This window comes from Acomys minous (genome assembly GCF_964271855.1).
Source record: "Acomys minous genome assembly, chromosome: 7".
In the NCBI taxonomy this organism is placed as follows: domain Eukaryota; kingdom Metazoa; phylum Chordata; class Mammalia; order Rodentia; family Muridae; genus Acomys; species Acomys minous.
The window spans coordinates 3,228,158-3,242,804 of NC_140488.1; the positions used below are offsets into that span (position 1 = coordinate 3,228,158).

Sequence of the window (14,647 nt, forward strand, 5' to 3'; positions counted from 1 at the left end):
AGTACAATATAGTGTTTATTAAACAAAGTCATACCCTTTTTTGAACAGATATTAATTCTCAAGTTGGATGCCCAGAACACAGATTACAAAATGGGCATAGGACCACAGAAGAGATATTCAAATAAATCAAGATTAAGGCCCAAGGTTTGGGGGAAAGGGCATGATGGAACAGTATTTTTCTGCATTGCAAACCTCTGTGGCATTTCTTATTTTGGCAAAAAAATTAATACACTACAATTCTGCCCATTGAAAGCAGCTTGCTCCAGCAAAAGCACAGATGTATATACGTATACTTGATGTAGTGTGGGGCAAGCAGATAGAAATGAATAGTGGTTATCACACACTAATCTGGATCTAACAGTTTGCTTTTGCAGCATACTTTCCAAAAAACTTATCATGCTTAACAAACCACTACAAACTAAATTTGTGAAAAAAGAAAATAACCTACCCACCCTCTCCCATCCAGGGACTCTATATGTCCCTTTCCCACATAGACCATGGAGTATGTCTTCTGCCTCATCTTCTCCTTATAGGTGAGGATTGATGGTGTTCTCTTCAGTCAGAAAATATGCATACTTATCTTGACCAGGCTGCCAGGGTGCTGAAATTGTTGCCTGTTCTCCCTCAGGTAATGCGAAGCGACATGCTAAAAGAAAAAAAGAAGCCAGGAGAGTGGTAAACTGAAGTATTTTGTGGTGATAGGAGTATCCACTTATTTTAAGCCAGTGAGCCACTGACAAGTGTCATTGCATTATGGGCTTACAAGGTACTAGCAGAGGAGAAAGGGAGAGAGAGGGTGGTAGGGAGAGGGGGAGGGGGAGAGGGAGAGGGAGAGGGAGAGGGAGAGAGAGAGCTTGGAAAGTTAGGATTCCTGTACTATTCTTCCTTCCAGATGCCCCTTGGCTTAATGGCCGTCCTGAGAACCCAAAACTTCCTTTTAGTCTGCAGCATATGTGTCTGGCCCTCCATTCCCCAGCTTTTGTGAAGTCAGACCTAGCCAAAGTCTCAACTTTAGCCTTGGATTGAAGTCATTTCCGCACTTACACAGTGGAAGTAAAGGTGTCAGCTCCCACCAGGAAGTGGAGGAGGACAAGCACAAAGGCAGTGTTACAGGTATCAGTTGTAGAACTCTTTTTTGACTCTATTTTGAAGTGATTCAGGACCAAGTAAGTGGAACCAAATGGGGTGAATGAGGAAAATAGATTCAGGAGGAGTTGGGTTTCAAGCAGACAGCTGAAGACCAGGACAGGAGTGAGCAGAAAGGAAAGAGCCCAGTCAGAGTCATATGTCCACAGGATGAAACTCTTGCCCTTCCTACTCTAACTCTTTCCCAATGAGCTATCTGAAACCCTACGTTCACTGCCTGGACGATTAGATCAATTTGCTGACAACTCTGATTCTTAGAGTTCCACTCAAGAACATCATTGTATCGGTAATGACCACGAAAAGGGCTACCTTTTGGAGTCTACTTTGCTAGTGAGCCCGTCAGACCATTTGCCAATTTTGATCTCGGTATGTGATCATAGGGACTCAATTTCTGGTGACACTGATGGTTCACTTGGTCAAGGCATGTATATGAAAATGTTACACATTTAGCTATCTAGAATTTCTAAACATTTAAAATGAAAATACTTTTGATGTCTTGCTTCTTTGCCAGATTGAATGTTTCTGCTCCTTATAAGGCTAGCTGGGACTTTACATGAAGAGCTAAATCTGCTGGGTTATTTTTATCGGGACCGGTTTTATTCTGCAAGCATAGCCCCTAAAGATGGTCCCCAAGGTCTGTCTGCCCTGTCTAACATAAGGCAACTCCATAGGTACACTCACTCAGCAAAGGGAATTTTAAGAAAAAATTTCAATATGATGAGACATATCCAAGGTAGGTTCTAGACTGTATTGCAGTATTGCATAATTCATAATCTCAGTAAGGAATCTGGATTCAGTGTTGAGCTTGGCACTAAAGGGAGGTGTGGCTGGGGAAGACTGAAAGTCCGATTGTATTTAAGAACCATTTATGCAGCTCAGTCATACAAGGATCCTTGTAGTTGTTACTACTGCTCAGCAGTGAGTTCTACCATCACATGCATAGCTTCCTTCAAGTTGACAACGCTTTCACCTCTGCATTTCAAATACAGAGCACATTGCTGGGGCATTCCCCTTATGAAGCAGAGTCCCAGGTCCAAAAGAAAAAAAAAGCCATTGGGCATTTCAACTCTATCATACTGATTCCCTCTTAGGCTGTAGAGCCACGAGTTGACCTATACTAAACGATGATGCTCTGCAATGTGGTCCATGGCACTATTTCATAACTGTATGAGATTTCCTGAGTCCCCCAGGACATCCAACAGCTGCAAGGGGGAGCTAAGATAAGCAGTTAGCTGGAGTTGAGGGTTGCATAAGCAGGCAGTTTAACAGAATCCAAGGTAAGTTAGTTGGGACATCTTGACCTTAGGTTCCTAGAGTAGGATTGGGTAATTTATAAAAGTAACTTGATGTTTGAAAAAGCACCCCCCCCCCAGAAATGAAATGTACATTTAAATGAATCCCAAACTAATGGAAGTCTAGTCTCTATATGCATACAGGGCTATGGGGACTACTGACTGCTTTGGTAGCACACTAGTCACAGACATGCTTCTGAGTCACAGACTTCTGGACATCCAAAACACCTGCACAAGCAAGTGTATAGCATTGAGCCTGTATCGAGGTCTCCCTAGCATAGACATGTTTAATTCTCTAGAGCAACTCAACTGAAGCCTATGGAGTAGGCTAAGCTGAATAAACAAAGCCAATCAGACTTCCTAAACATTTGAAATATCCTTTCAGTTATAAACTTAAAATGAGCTTTCCATACCTCTTCTTCAGTATTTGTATCTTGAAAAGATCTGGGTATTCTCAAATAATAGACCTGTATCCTTATTCGTGGATTGTTCACTTGGGCAAACCTTCCCCCACCTTTCCCCCAAAAGTGGATGCTGTAATTGCAAAGATCTCCTTGGCTGCATTTGTAGGGACACAAAATTACTTGCAGTTAGTCCATGCCTTTCCTTAATACACTGAACACATGTGAACATGGAAAAGGAGTGCTCAGCAAGCCCACAGGGAACCTTAGATATCTAGAAGCTAAGATCTGGCTGGGCTCTCCTCAGCTCCTGTACACAGGCAGATTGAAGACCCGCTATTGACTGTTTTAAGAATTTAAGACTGTATCTACACTGAGAGTTTAATTATTCATATAAATTTCCTTCTAAATAGTTCAAGGAAATTTCATGGTACTCCAAAAATCCATGTAAGGCAAGAAGGCCTTTCAAAAACACGTTCTTGTCTATTAACAGGATGAGAACAAAAGGGGTGTGATTTGCTTTAGAGAACATCAAATGTGACTGTTTTTAAGGGTTCAATAGATTTTCTTGTGTGTCTGAAAAGCTAGGGCATTAGAAACAGTGATATGTTTTTGAAAAATAAAGATCATGCTTTCTATAAAGTAAACCTGAGCAAACAGAGTGAATTTAAACTTAACATCGTTAGAGGTAAAAAAAAAAATGCATTTGAGAGACCTTGAGATGTACCTCAATTACTCCAGAGGCCGACTGACCTTTGCGCAATGTGGGTTCCACCGCTACCTTTGGGCACACATGCATTTTTCTTGTGTTTAGCATTGTTGAGGCTCTCTCCGGTGCTTTTTGATGTCTTTGTCTTTGGTCCACAATGATTTCTAGGGTCTTATCATTTTTCTTGTCTTTGGTGTCTTCTATTATTTCCCAGCAATCTTCATCTGATGAAGTGTCAGAAATCACAATAATTTCATCATTAAAATATTCCTTAGAATTGGAGGTCTTTGCCTTTTCCAATGTTTTTTTCTCAGCCTCATCATTACCTTCTTGTTTTGAGAAGCCTTCTTCTTCCTTGCAATCCTTTAAAAGGAATTCTGGAGGCACTTTTAATTCCATATCGACAGGCTCTAGCTTGTACTTTGAATCTGTCATACACTTCTGACCAGAACCTGAGGAAGGAACAACCATAGAGGAGATTGGGACTAAAACAATAAAATGTGCCATCGTTATATAACAGGACATTGTGGTTTAATCTCATGTTTAAGGGTGAGAAGTGCTTGGAGAGATGGCTCAGAAGATAAGAGCACTGTCTGCTCCTCCAGAGGTTCTGAGTTCAATTCCAAGCAACCATATGGTGGCTCACACCCATCTGTACTGTAATCTGATGCCCTCTTCTGGCCTGCAGGCACACATGCAGATACAGTACTCATGCATAAAATAAATAAATGCAAATCTCAAAAAAAGAAGAATGAAATGTGCCAGGTACTAGGAATCATTTACTGAACAGTATTTTTAAAATTCATTTATATTTGAAAATGAAGGACAAGTATACCTGAATTTCTCTCTGCCCACCTCCCATTTTACACTGGTGCTTAAATCCAGCCCAATTAATAGTAACCTTTCATAGCAACATCCTTTGGTCTCTACCTCATGATGTAGGGTGTCCTCCAATTACTAAAGCTGAAATAAGTTACACATGACTCTAAGTCTCACAGCAAGGAATTTACCCAAACAAACTGAAAGTTCCATGCAAAGCCTCTGTGAAAATGTTTTTAGTAACATTATTCATAATGATCAAAAACTTCAAAGCAACCCAGATGTCTTTCTGCTGATGGAGGGATTAAAATTGGCAATATAGTCACAATGTGCAATAAAAAAGGTGAATCATTGTTTCCTGTGACATAAAATTTGGTAGCTGTACATTTCTAAGAAAAGAAGACAGATGGAAAAGACCTTACATTGGTAACAAGAATAAAACCAATGTTGTTTTGATTAGATAATGTGTGACATTAAGGGCATCACAATGAGATGGTTAGAATTTTTTGCTTTTGTCCATTTTCCCGTGTATTGCTCTTTCTATTCAAAATTTTTTTTTGTGTGACAACATCCACAAATGGCCTTGAACTCATGGCATAGATAATGGCCATGAACCCCTGATCCTTTTGCCTCTCCCTCCTGACTACTGCCTTGAAATTTTTCTCTAAGTCTAAAATTATTTCAAAATGAGAATTTTTTTTTTTACAAAATATAAGCATCAGGATCAGGCAGAGTGCCCCACCAGATACCTCCCAATTGCTCCATGCAGCTTTAGGATGCACACTTCACTGCAATGCTATGGATACAAGCAAATTGCACTTCAGTCATTCAGTTAGTTTTATGTATTCCATTTTAGTCATTTTGGAAAATTCTGGTTTCTTGACACTTTCAGTGCTCAGAGCTTTGACTAAACTTTTCTACTATCAATCACTTCCAAATCACTTTTGCATCTTAATAGTATATTTGCAATTTTCTGGTTCCAAATGAAAAAATAAAATAAATATCAGTAAGCCATAGCAAGTACTCCAGACGCTGCTAAATTTCAACTTTTGTTGCTGGTTATCTGGCTTTGCTCCTCTGACTGGAAAGGCTAGCTGTGGGATCTTATAAGGATTTCTAGGCACCATAGCTGATCTACTCCGAGGAGACCAGGGACGTGAATGGAGCCATAGACTGCTGGATTTTGAGAACTGTAGGTGAGTGGGGCCCCAAACTCTGCAGACTACCAGTGGGTCTAACACCAGGACAAGCAACAGCCCGAAGGTGCTAAACGCACTCCCCAAACTCTGAAATGGAATCTACAACCAAGCTGCAGCTGGCACATAAAACCCAAACTCGCCATTTGGGGAGGGGATTTTCTGGAGCCCCCAGCCTGAGGAGTCTCAGTGAATAGGGTGAAACTACCATTGAACCTCTCCGTCCACACCACGCCAAACTGTGGAGGTCACCTGCCTAGCCCGAGTGGAAACACAGGTGGCGGGTCTCACCAAAAACAGCTAGAACTGGCTATAGCTCGCGGACCGCATCCTGGGCCCAATTTGAAGCCAGACACAAAGGACTGACCCTGCAAACAGGGGCGGTTAGAAATCAGCATGGACTGCTCCCACAGCCCAGTGGGACAGCCGACGTTATCGGGAGCCGTGGGTCTTGCTTGCAGGGTCTAACTGCTGACCTAAAGCGACCTGGGAACATTCTGGCTTTCACAGGCAGAAAGAGAAGATACAGGGGATTCCCGCCAGCAGTCTGAATTGCCATTGTCGCCAGCTGCCCGCCCAGGCTGCCAGCACTGACCTGGCACTCCCCAAACAACAGAACTAGCTGGGTCCAATCTTGCAGGCACGGCAGGACCTCCCATGATATAGAGAGCTGTGGGTCGTGCTTGCAGGGTCTAACTGCTGATTTAAAGCAATCTGGGAGTGTCCTGGCATACAGGGGCATGGAAATTGCTGCCTCCTTGGATACTGCCAGTGGCCTGAAACCATACTGTCTCAGGCCCACCAGGCACTGATCCTGTAATCTCCAACAGGCAGATCCTAGCTGGGTCAGCTCCTGCAAACCCAGCAAGAACTCCCAAATTCATAGGAGAGGCTGGACGCTCCTACAGAGTATAGAGGCAGAGCTAAAAGACAGCTACAACCCAGAAGATCTGATCCACCTTGGGTCTTGGATACAAAGCGATAGGAAGGACAGGCAACTGGGATCAACCTACACAACCAGAGAGCTTGTGTGCTGTCCTTACTCTAGATCCCAAAACTGCTGATCTGAATTACAGCAATAAGGTGAAAAGGCCCAACTAGAAACCTACTTTGCAAGACTCAGCCTAGAGCCTAAGGTGTTGAGAAAAATCTCCAGGAGTAGAATCTGAATCACCTGCCTGATCCAGGGAAATACCCCCTGATCCCCACAGGCAAGGGCACCCTACCTATAATCAGGCATCAACTATCCACTCCCAAACAGGGAAGGTCACTACAGACCACCTCTCCACATCAGAGTCACCAAAAGGACAAGAGGACAATGAAAGAACGCCAACAAAACCCAAAACAGGATGGCATCCCAAGATCCCAGCAATCCCAATGAAAACAACCTGGGGAACCCAATAACAATTGATATACAAGAAAACGACCTCAAGTCCTTAGTAAGATGATAATGGAAGAAACAAATAAAATCTGTAAACAAATGCAGGAGGAGGAAAACAATAAAGCTGAAGACTTAAAAGAGTCATATAAAGAGGCATTTGAAGAATTTCAGAAAAATATAAATAACCAGATGAAGGAAATCATTAAAACAGTTCAAGACCTGAAGATAAAAATGGAAGCTATCATAAAGGAACACACGGAAGAAAAACGTGATCGAGAAGCATCAGGAAAAAAAAGCAAGCATGTCAGAGGTGGCCTTATCTAACAGATTGCAAGAAATGGAAGAACGAATATCGGGACTTGAAGATACAATTGCAGAACTGGAAACACCCATCAAGGGAAATTCTAAATCTGAAAAATACCTGACACAGAACATTCAAGAAATCAAGGACACCATGAAAAGACGAAACTTGAGAATAATAGGGATAGAGGAAAGAGAAGGCAACCAACTCCACAGCCCAGAAAATATCTTTAATAGAATAATAGAAGAAAATTTCCCCAATTTGAAGAAGGAGATGCATATAAGCATATAAGAGGCATACAGAACACCTAATAGAATAGACTTGAAAATTTAAATCTTCCTGCCACATAATAATAACAACACAAAATATACAGAACAAAGAAAAATATAAAAAGCAGCAAGAGAAAAAGGCCAAGTCACATACGAAGGCAAACCTATCACAATTACTCCTGACTTCTCAGCAGAGACCATGAAAGCCAGAAGGGCCTGGACAGAGGTTCTGCAATCCCTAAGAGAACACAGATACCAGGCAAGATTATTATACTCACCGAAATTATCAATAGCTATTGATGGAGAAAACAAGATATTCCATGACAAAAACAAATTCAAACAGTACCTAGCCACAAATCCGGCTTTACAGAAGTTACTGCAAGGAAAACTCCACCCCAAAGGGTCAAACTACAACCAAAGCTACATAGGAAATATGTTGGCTCAGTTTATTAACAATTAAACTTTATTATACAACCCAACTAGCATATACAAGAAGGAAAAAAAAGGTTAAAGGGACAGAAGATTAAAACCTCTTGGAATCCGTTCGGCAGGACGGGTCCTTAGGTGTCTCAGTCCCACGAGCTGGTCCGGTCCTTTCCTCTCTCTCCGCGCCTTCCCCTTCTCTCCTTCTACCTCTTCTTTTTCTCTCCCCCACCTTCCCAGTCATATGCAAAGGGCGGTCCCTTCTCCCTTCAAGGGTCAATTAGGAAAACAATAGCCACGGTGGGGTTCCTAGGTAGGCTTCCTGAATTCCAAGCCCAGGAAGGCTCCAAACAGTCTCTCACAAGGTATTCATGGTGTGCCCCAAGGGTAAAGCCCGCCAAGACTGCTTCCACCTGAGACAAAGCTTAATCTTTCCCACAGAAATAGGTAACAATACCATCGCAAAATCACAACCTCACAAAATCTCGACTGTTACAAATACCAAAAATGAAGGGACTTAGCAATCACTGGTCATTAATATCTCTCAATGTCAATGGTCTCAATTCTCCAATAAAAAGACACAGACTAACTGAGTGGATGCATAAACATGACCCAACATTCTTCTGCATTCAAGAAACACATCTCAACCGCAAGGACAGACATTGCCCCAGAGTAAAAGGTTGGGGAAAAATATTCCAAGCAAATGGTCACAAGAAACAAGCTGGGGTAGCCATTCTAATATCTAATAAAATAGACTTTCAACCAAAATTAATCAAAAGGGATGAGGACAGACACTTCGTACTTGTCAAAGTTAAAGTCAATCAAGAAAACATCACGATTTTGAACATCTATGCTCCTAATACAAGGGCTCGCACATTTGTAAAAGAGTTATTAACAAGGCTTGAACCACTCATCGATACCCACACATTAATAGTGGGAGACTTCAACACCCCACTTTCACTCAAGGATAGGTCCTTGAATCAAAAACTAAGCTGGGAAATAACTTCATTAATCAATGTCATGAATCATATGGATCTAACAGATATCTATGGAACTTTCCACCCAAACGCAAAGGAGTATACCTTTTTCTCAGCACCCCATGGAACGTTCTCTAAAATTGATCACATAGTTGGTCAGGAAGCAAACCTCAACATATACAAGAAGATTGAAATAATACCTTGTATCTTATCAGATCACCATGGTCTAAGGCTGGATTTCAACAACAACATAAATAACAAAAAGCATACTAACACGTGGAAACTAAACAACTTTCTACTTAAGGACACATGGGTCATGGAAGAAATAAGGGAAGAAATTAAAGACTTCCTGAAATTCAATGTGTAATAAACATGTCAGGGCTTGTTTCAAAGCCCAGTGTAGGAAGCAGCTACATGTCAGGGCTTGTTTCAAAGCCCAGCGTAGAAAATAGCTGACAGCCCAAAAAGCTGACGTCTGACCAGATGTGTGAGTGATAGATAAAACCTTAGTAGTAAGTTCTGACCTAGGAGCAGCCAGGACTGCAAGTTAGTGATAAGAGTGCCGCAGAAAGCTAGATGTGTGAATTAGAGAGGGTAAGGTTAAAGTAAGTATAAAAACCCTGAGAAGAAGCAGCCAGCTATCTTCGCTCTCTTCGCTCTCTTCGCTCGCTAGCTCTCTCTCTCGCTGCCACCATGATCACTTGAAATGCTGCCAGCCAATGGGGCGCTCCCCGCCGGACGGAGCAGACAGACATGCTGTCAGATAACAACCCGAGAACCGATTCAAGTCGCAGCAGCGAACCTGTTCGACAGAACTTCGCAATATCAGGTCGTATACCCTAATGGCATAAGCCCCCCAGAACATTGATATTATAAGATGCTAAATGCTACTCCTATTAGAATTAAGATAGTTTTAAGAGTGTAATGAAATGGTATTGGTGGCTTGGCCTTGGAGCCTTAGCCGCTGCCCTTTGCTGTAGTTGCCTTTGTATTGCTAATAAACCTCTCTTGCTAAATCGTACCACTTGCTCTTGGCCTGACTCTTTTGTTCCGGATTCTGAGTGTAAACTCTCTGCTCGCGACACAATGAAAATGATGGAACAACATACTCAAATTTGTGGGACACATTGAAAGCAGTGCTAAGAGGAAAATTCATAGCACTAAGTGCCTTTAAAAAGAAAATGGAAACACCCCACATAAACAACTTAACAACACATCTGGAAGCTTTAGAAAAAAAGAAGCAGAAACACCCAAGAGGAGTAGACTCCTGGAAATAATCAAACTCAGGGCTGAAATCAATGAATTAGAAACAAAGAGAATAATCCAAAGAATCAACAAAACCAAGAGCTGGTTCTTTGAGAAAAAACAAGATAGACAAACCGTTAGCCAATCTAACTAAAAGACAGAGAAACACTATCCAAATAAACAAAATCAGAAATGAAAAGGGAGACATAACAACAGATACCGAAGAAATACAAAGAATCATAAGAACCTACTTTAAAGGAATTTATGCCACAAATTTTTAAAATCTAAAGGAAATGGACAATTTTCTCGATGATTCCATTTGCCAAAATTGAGCCAAGACCAGATAAACAAATTAAATAGCCCTATTTTGCCTATAGAAATAGAAGCAACCATTGATAGTCTCCCAACCAAAAAAAGCCCAGGGCCAGATGGTTTCAGCGCAGAATTCTACCAGTCCTTCAAAGAGGAGCTAATACCGATATGATTCAAGCTATTCGGAGCTATTCCAAAAGATAGAAATGGATGGAACATTACCAAACTCCTTCTATGAGGCCACAGTCACATTGATACCTAAACCCCACAAAGACCCAACCAAAAAAAGATAATTTCAGGCCAGTTTCTCTTATGAACATTGATGCAAAAATACTCAACAAAATACTCGCAAAGCGAATACAACAGCATATCAAAGACATCATTCACCATGACCAAGTAGGCTTCATTCCAGGCATGCAGGGATGGTTTAACATATGGAAATCCATCAATGTAATCCACCATATAAACAAACTGAAAGAGAAAAACCACATGATCATCTCTCTAGATGCAGAAAAAGCATTTGACAAAATTCAACACCCATTTATGTTTAAAGTTCTGGAGAGATCAGGAATACAAGGCACTTATCTAAACATAATAAAGGCTATGTACAGCAAACCAATAGCCAACATTAAAATAAATGGAGAGATACTCAAGGAAATCCCTCTAAAATCGGGGACCAGACAAGGCTGCCCACTTTCCCCATATCTCTTCAATATAGTTCTTGAAGTTCTAGCCAGAGCAATAAGACATCAAAAGGAGATCATGGAGATCCAAATGGGGAAGGAAAAAGTCAAATTATCCCTATTTGCAGATGATATGATAGTATATATAAGTGACCCTCAAAATTCCACCAGAGAACTCAGCTGATAAACACCTTCAGCAAATTGGCAGGATACAAAATAAACTCAAAAAAGTCAGTAGCTTTCCTATATACAAATGACAAACAGGCAGAGGAAGAAATTAGGAAAACTGCTCCCTTCATGATAGCCACAAGCAATATAAAATATCTAAGAATAACCCTAACCAAGCAAGTGAAAGACTTATTTGAAAAAACTTTAAATCTCTGAAGAAAGAGATTGAAAATGACTTCAGAAAATGGTGGGATCTACCTTGTTCGTGGATCGGGAGAATCAACATAGTAAAAATGGCCATCTTACCAAAAGCAATTTACAGATTCAATGCAATCCCTATCAGAATACCTACAAAATATTTTGAAGATATTGAAAGAGCAATTCTCAACTTCATATGGAGAAACAAAAAATCCAGAATAGCAAAAACAATTCTATACAATAAAAGATCCTCTGGAGGAATCTCCATACCTTATCTCAAGCTGTACTATAGAGCAACAGTAATTAAAACAGCATGGTACTGGCACAGCAATAGGCTAGTGGATCAATGGAATTGAACTGAAGACCCAGAGATGAATCCACACACATTTGCTCACTTGATTTTTGACAAAGAAGCCAAATCCATTCAATGGAAAAATGACAGCATCTTCAACAAATGATGCTGGCCTAACTGGATGTCTACATGTAGAAAAATGCAATTAGACCCTTATTTGTCACCATGCACAAAACTCAAGTCCAAGTGGATTAAAGACCTCAACTTAAAACCAGAGACATTAATTCAGTTAGAGGAAATTTGGGAAGAGCCTGGGACACATAGGCACAGGAAACAACTTCCTGAACAATACACCAACAGCCCAGGCCTTAATGTCAACAATTAATAAATGGGACCTCATGAGACTGAGAAGGTTCTGTAAGGCAGGTGACACTGTCAAGAGAACAAAGCCACAGCCTACAGACTGGGAAAAGATCTTCACCAACCCTTCATCTGACAAAGGTTTAATATCCAAAATATATAAAGAACTCAAGTAATTAAACACCACAAAACCAAACAACCCAATTGCGAAATGGGGCTTGGAACTTGACAGAAAATTCTCAACAGAGGAATATCAAATGGCCGAGAAACACTTAAAGAAATGTTCATCCTCGTTAGTCATCTGAGAAATGCAAATCAAAATGACACTGAGATTCCACCTTACACTCATCAGAATGGCTAAGATCAAAAACTCAAATGCTACCACATGTTGGCGAGGATGTGGAGAGAGAGGAACACTCCTTCATTGCTGGTGGGAATGCAAACTAGTATTTGGAAAGCTTTGGAAAGCTATCTGGCATTTTCTCAGAAAAATGGGAATAGGGCTTCCTCAAGACCCAGCTATGCCACTCCTTGGAATATATCCAGAAAATGTCCTAACACACAACAGGGACATATGTTCAACCATGTTCAAAGCTGCTTTATACATGATAGCCAGAACATGGAAACAGCCTAAGTGTCCCTCAGTAGAAGAATGGACTAAGAAACTATGGTACATTTACACTATGGAGTACTACTCAGCTATTAAAAACAAGGAATTTCTGAAATTTGTGGACAAATGGATTGACCTAGAAATTATCATAATGAGTGAGTTCACCCAGAAGCAAAAAGAGACAAACGGTATATACTCACTTATATCAAAACACTAGTCCAAGGGATACATCCCATGAAAAACTTTACTTACCAAGAAAGTGGGTCAGAGGAGAGGACATCCTATTGAGACTAGGCGAGCGTAGCATGGAAGAATGGGGAAATAGTAGGACCCACAGGGTCCTGGAAACCTACAAGAAGAACTTTATGACAGGCAGATCTGGGTCCTGGGGGCCTCCTCAAACTAAGGCACCAGCCAAGGAGAAATAGGCAGTAAACTTCGAACTCCTACCAAGAGCTAGCCGACGAACATGATATTCTCCACCGTTGAGTGGAGAGTGAGATCTGACTCTCACACGGACTCTGGTGCGCCTTTTCTGACCACGTCCCCTGGATGGGGAGGCCTGGCGGCACTCAGAGGAAGGATAGCAAGTTACCAAGAAGAGACTCGATATTCTTAGAGCATATATAGGGGGAGGAGGTCTCCCTCAATCACAGACATAGGGGAGGGGAGAAGGGGGGAAGTGGGAGGGAGGGAGGGAAGAATGGGAGGAAACAGGGGAAGGGCTAACAATCAAGATGTACTATGAACAAATTAATAAAAAATATTTTTAAAAAGTTAAACATACATTTGAAACTGAGGAAAAAAGAAAGATGAACCATAATAAGTGAAAATGTCACAATATAAGTTATGTGAAGTAAGATCCATGTCTCAGATGTTCCAGGTTTTATACAATTATATAATTAGGACTTTGTTATAGAAACACATAAAAGGAGCAGCAGTATTTTGGAGGGATTAACCACCTTCACTGCTACTTCCATTACATTTTCCTGGCAACACACATGCCTATAATTCTGCCATCCCAGCACTCTGGTGTGGAGGTAAAAGCCCCGCTCTGACTTCTAGGACAGGGTGAACAATACATCAAGAATCTTTCTCAAAACATCAACAAAACTAACAACAAAAGCATGTTGTTGCAGTCAGACACACTACATGGACATAAACAATAAAATGTTATTTATTCAAAGACAGATCTATGACGTTTGCAGTATTAAAATCAAAAGCAAGAGAATAATACAAATTCAACAGAAAAGAGGAGAGTCTGCACATTTCTAAGTGACATTTCTAAAATGTGTAAGACCAGTGATTGCTTGAATCTGTGAGAAGATATTTACTTGTATTTCTCTGAATCCTCATATCAAAAGATTTACCAAAAATGAGCAAAGTTGGACACGACGCCTGTGATTTCCCAGTGTTATAAACAGAACATTATTTTAAACCTCCTAACCACCTTGAAGGTCATCTGATTTATTTCATCCACTTCCAAGTAGCTCATTGTACCTACTCGATGTCAGGGGTGTAAAACCCGTGGAAGAAAGGCTTGTCCTCGTACCTGTGCTCTTGCTTGTAGTCGCACTTATGTTACTGCTTGTGCTCAATGGAGCTGATGTCCTGCTCTGAACTGTTCCACGTCGCCTTTGCCGAGGGGCGGGAAAAACAGCTACAATCTCAACCTGAGTTTCCAAAAGAAGAGAATACATTTCACTAGTGAGATAGAATAAGACACAAATAATAGGAAACACAGGCAGATCCCCAAACACTTTAAACATAATTTATAACATATTCAAAGCAATTGAAAAGCCAAAACTCTGTGTGTGTGTGTGTGTGTGTGTGTGTGTGTGTGTGTGTTTGCAACAAACATCAAG

The 14,647-nt window shown here is 40.9% G+C and overlaps 1 protein-coding gene and 1 long non-coding RNA gene across 2 annotated transcripts in view; both read right to left on the minus strand.

Annotated features, from left to right (window-relative positions):
* Nucleotides 1–491: 491 nt before the first annotated feature.
* PASD1 (PAS domain containing repressor 1) overlaps nt 492–14,647 on the minus strand; it is a 34,300-nt gene continuing 20,144 nt past the window's right edge. The window contains exons 11-14 of the mRNA XM_084789757.1: nt 14,335–14,455; nt 3,875–4,000; nt 3,593–3,772; nt 492–646 (exon numbers count right to left, since the gene is read on the minus strand). Coding sequence (XP_084645883.1) covers nt 528–646; nt 3,593–3,772; nt 3,875–4,000; nt 14,335–14,455 — 546 coding nt within the window. The 3' untranslated portion in view covers nt 492–527. The remainder of the gene's footprint in view (nt 647–3,592; nt 3,773–3,874; nt 4,001–14,334; nt 14,456–14,647) is intronic.
* LOC311601829 lies at nt 7,949–8,373 on the minus strand. Its single transcript, XR_014780660.1, has 2 exons — nt 8,170–8,373; nt 7,949–8,126 (listed from the first exon to the last, which is right to left on the minus strand). It is a non-coding gene; the product is annotated as an uncharacterized lncRNA (long non-coding RNA).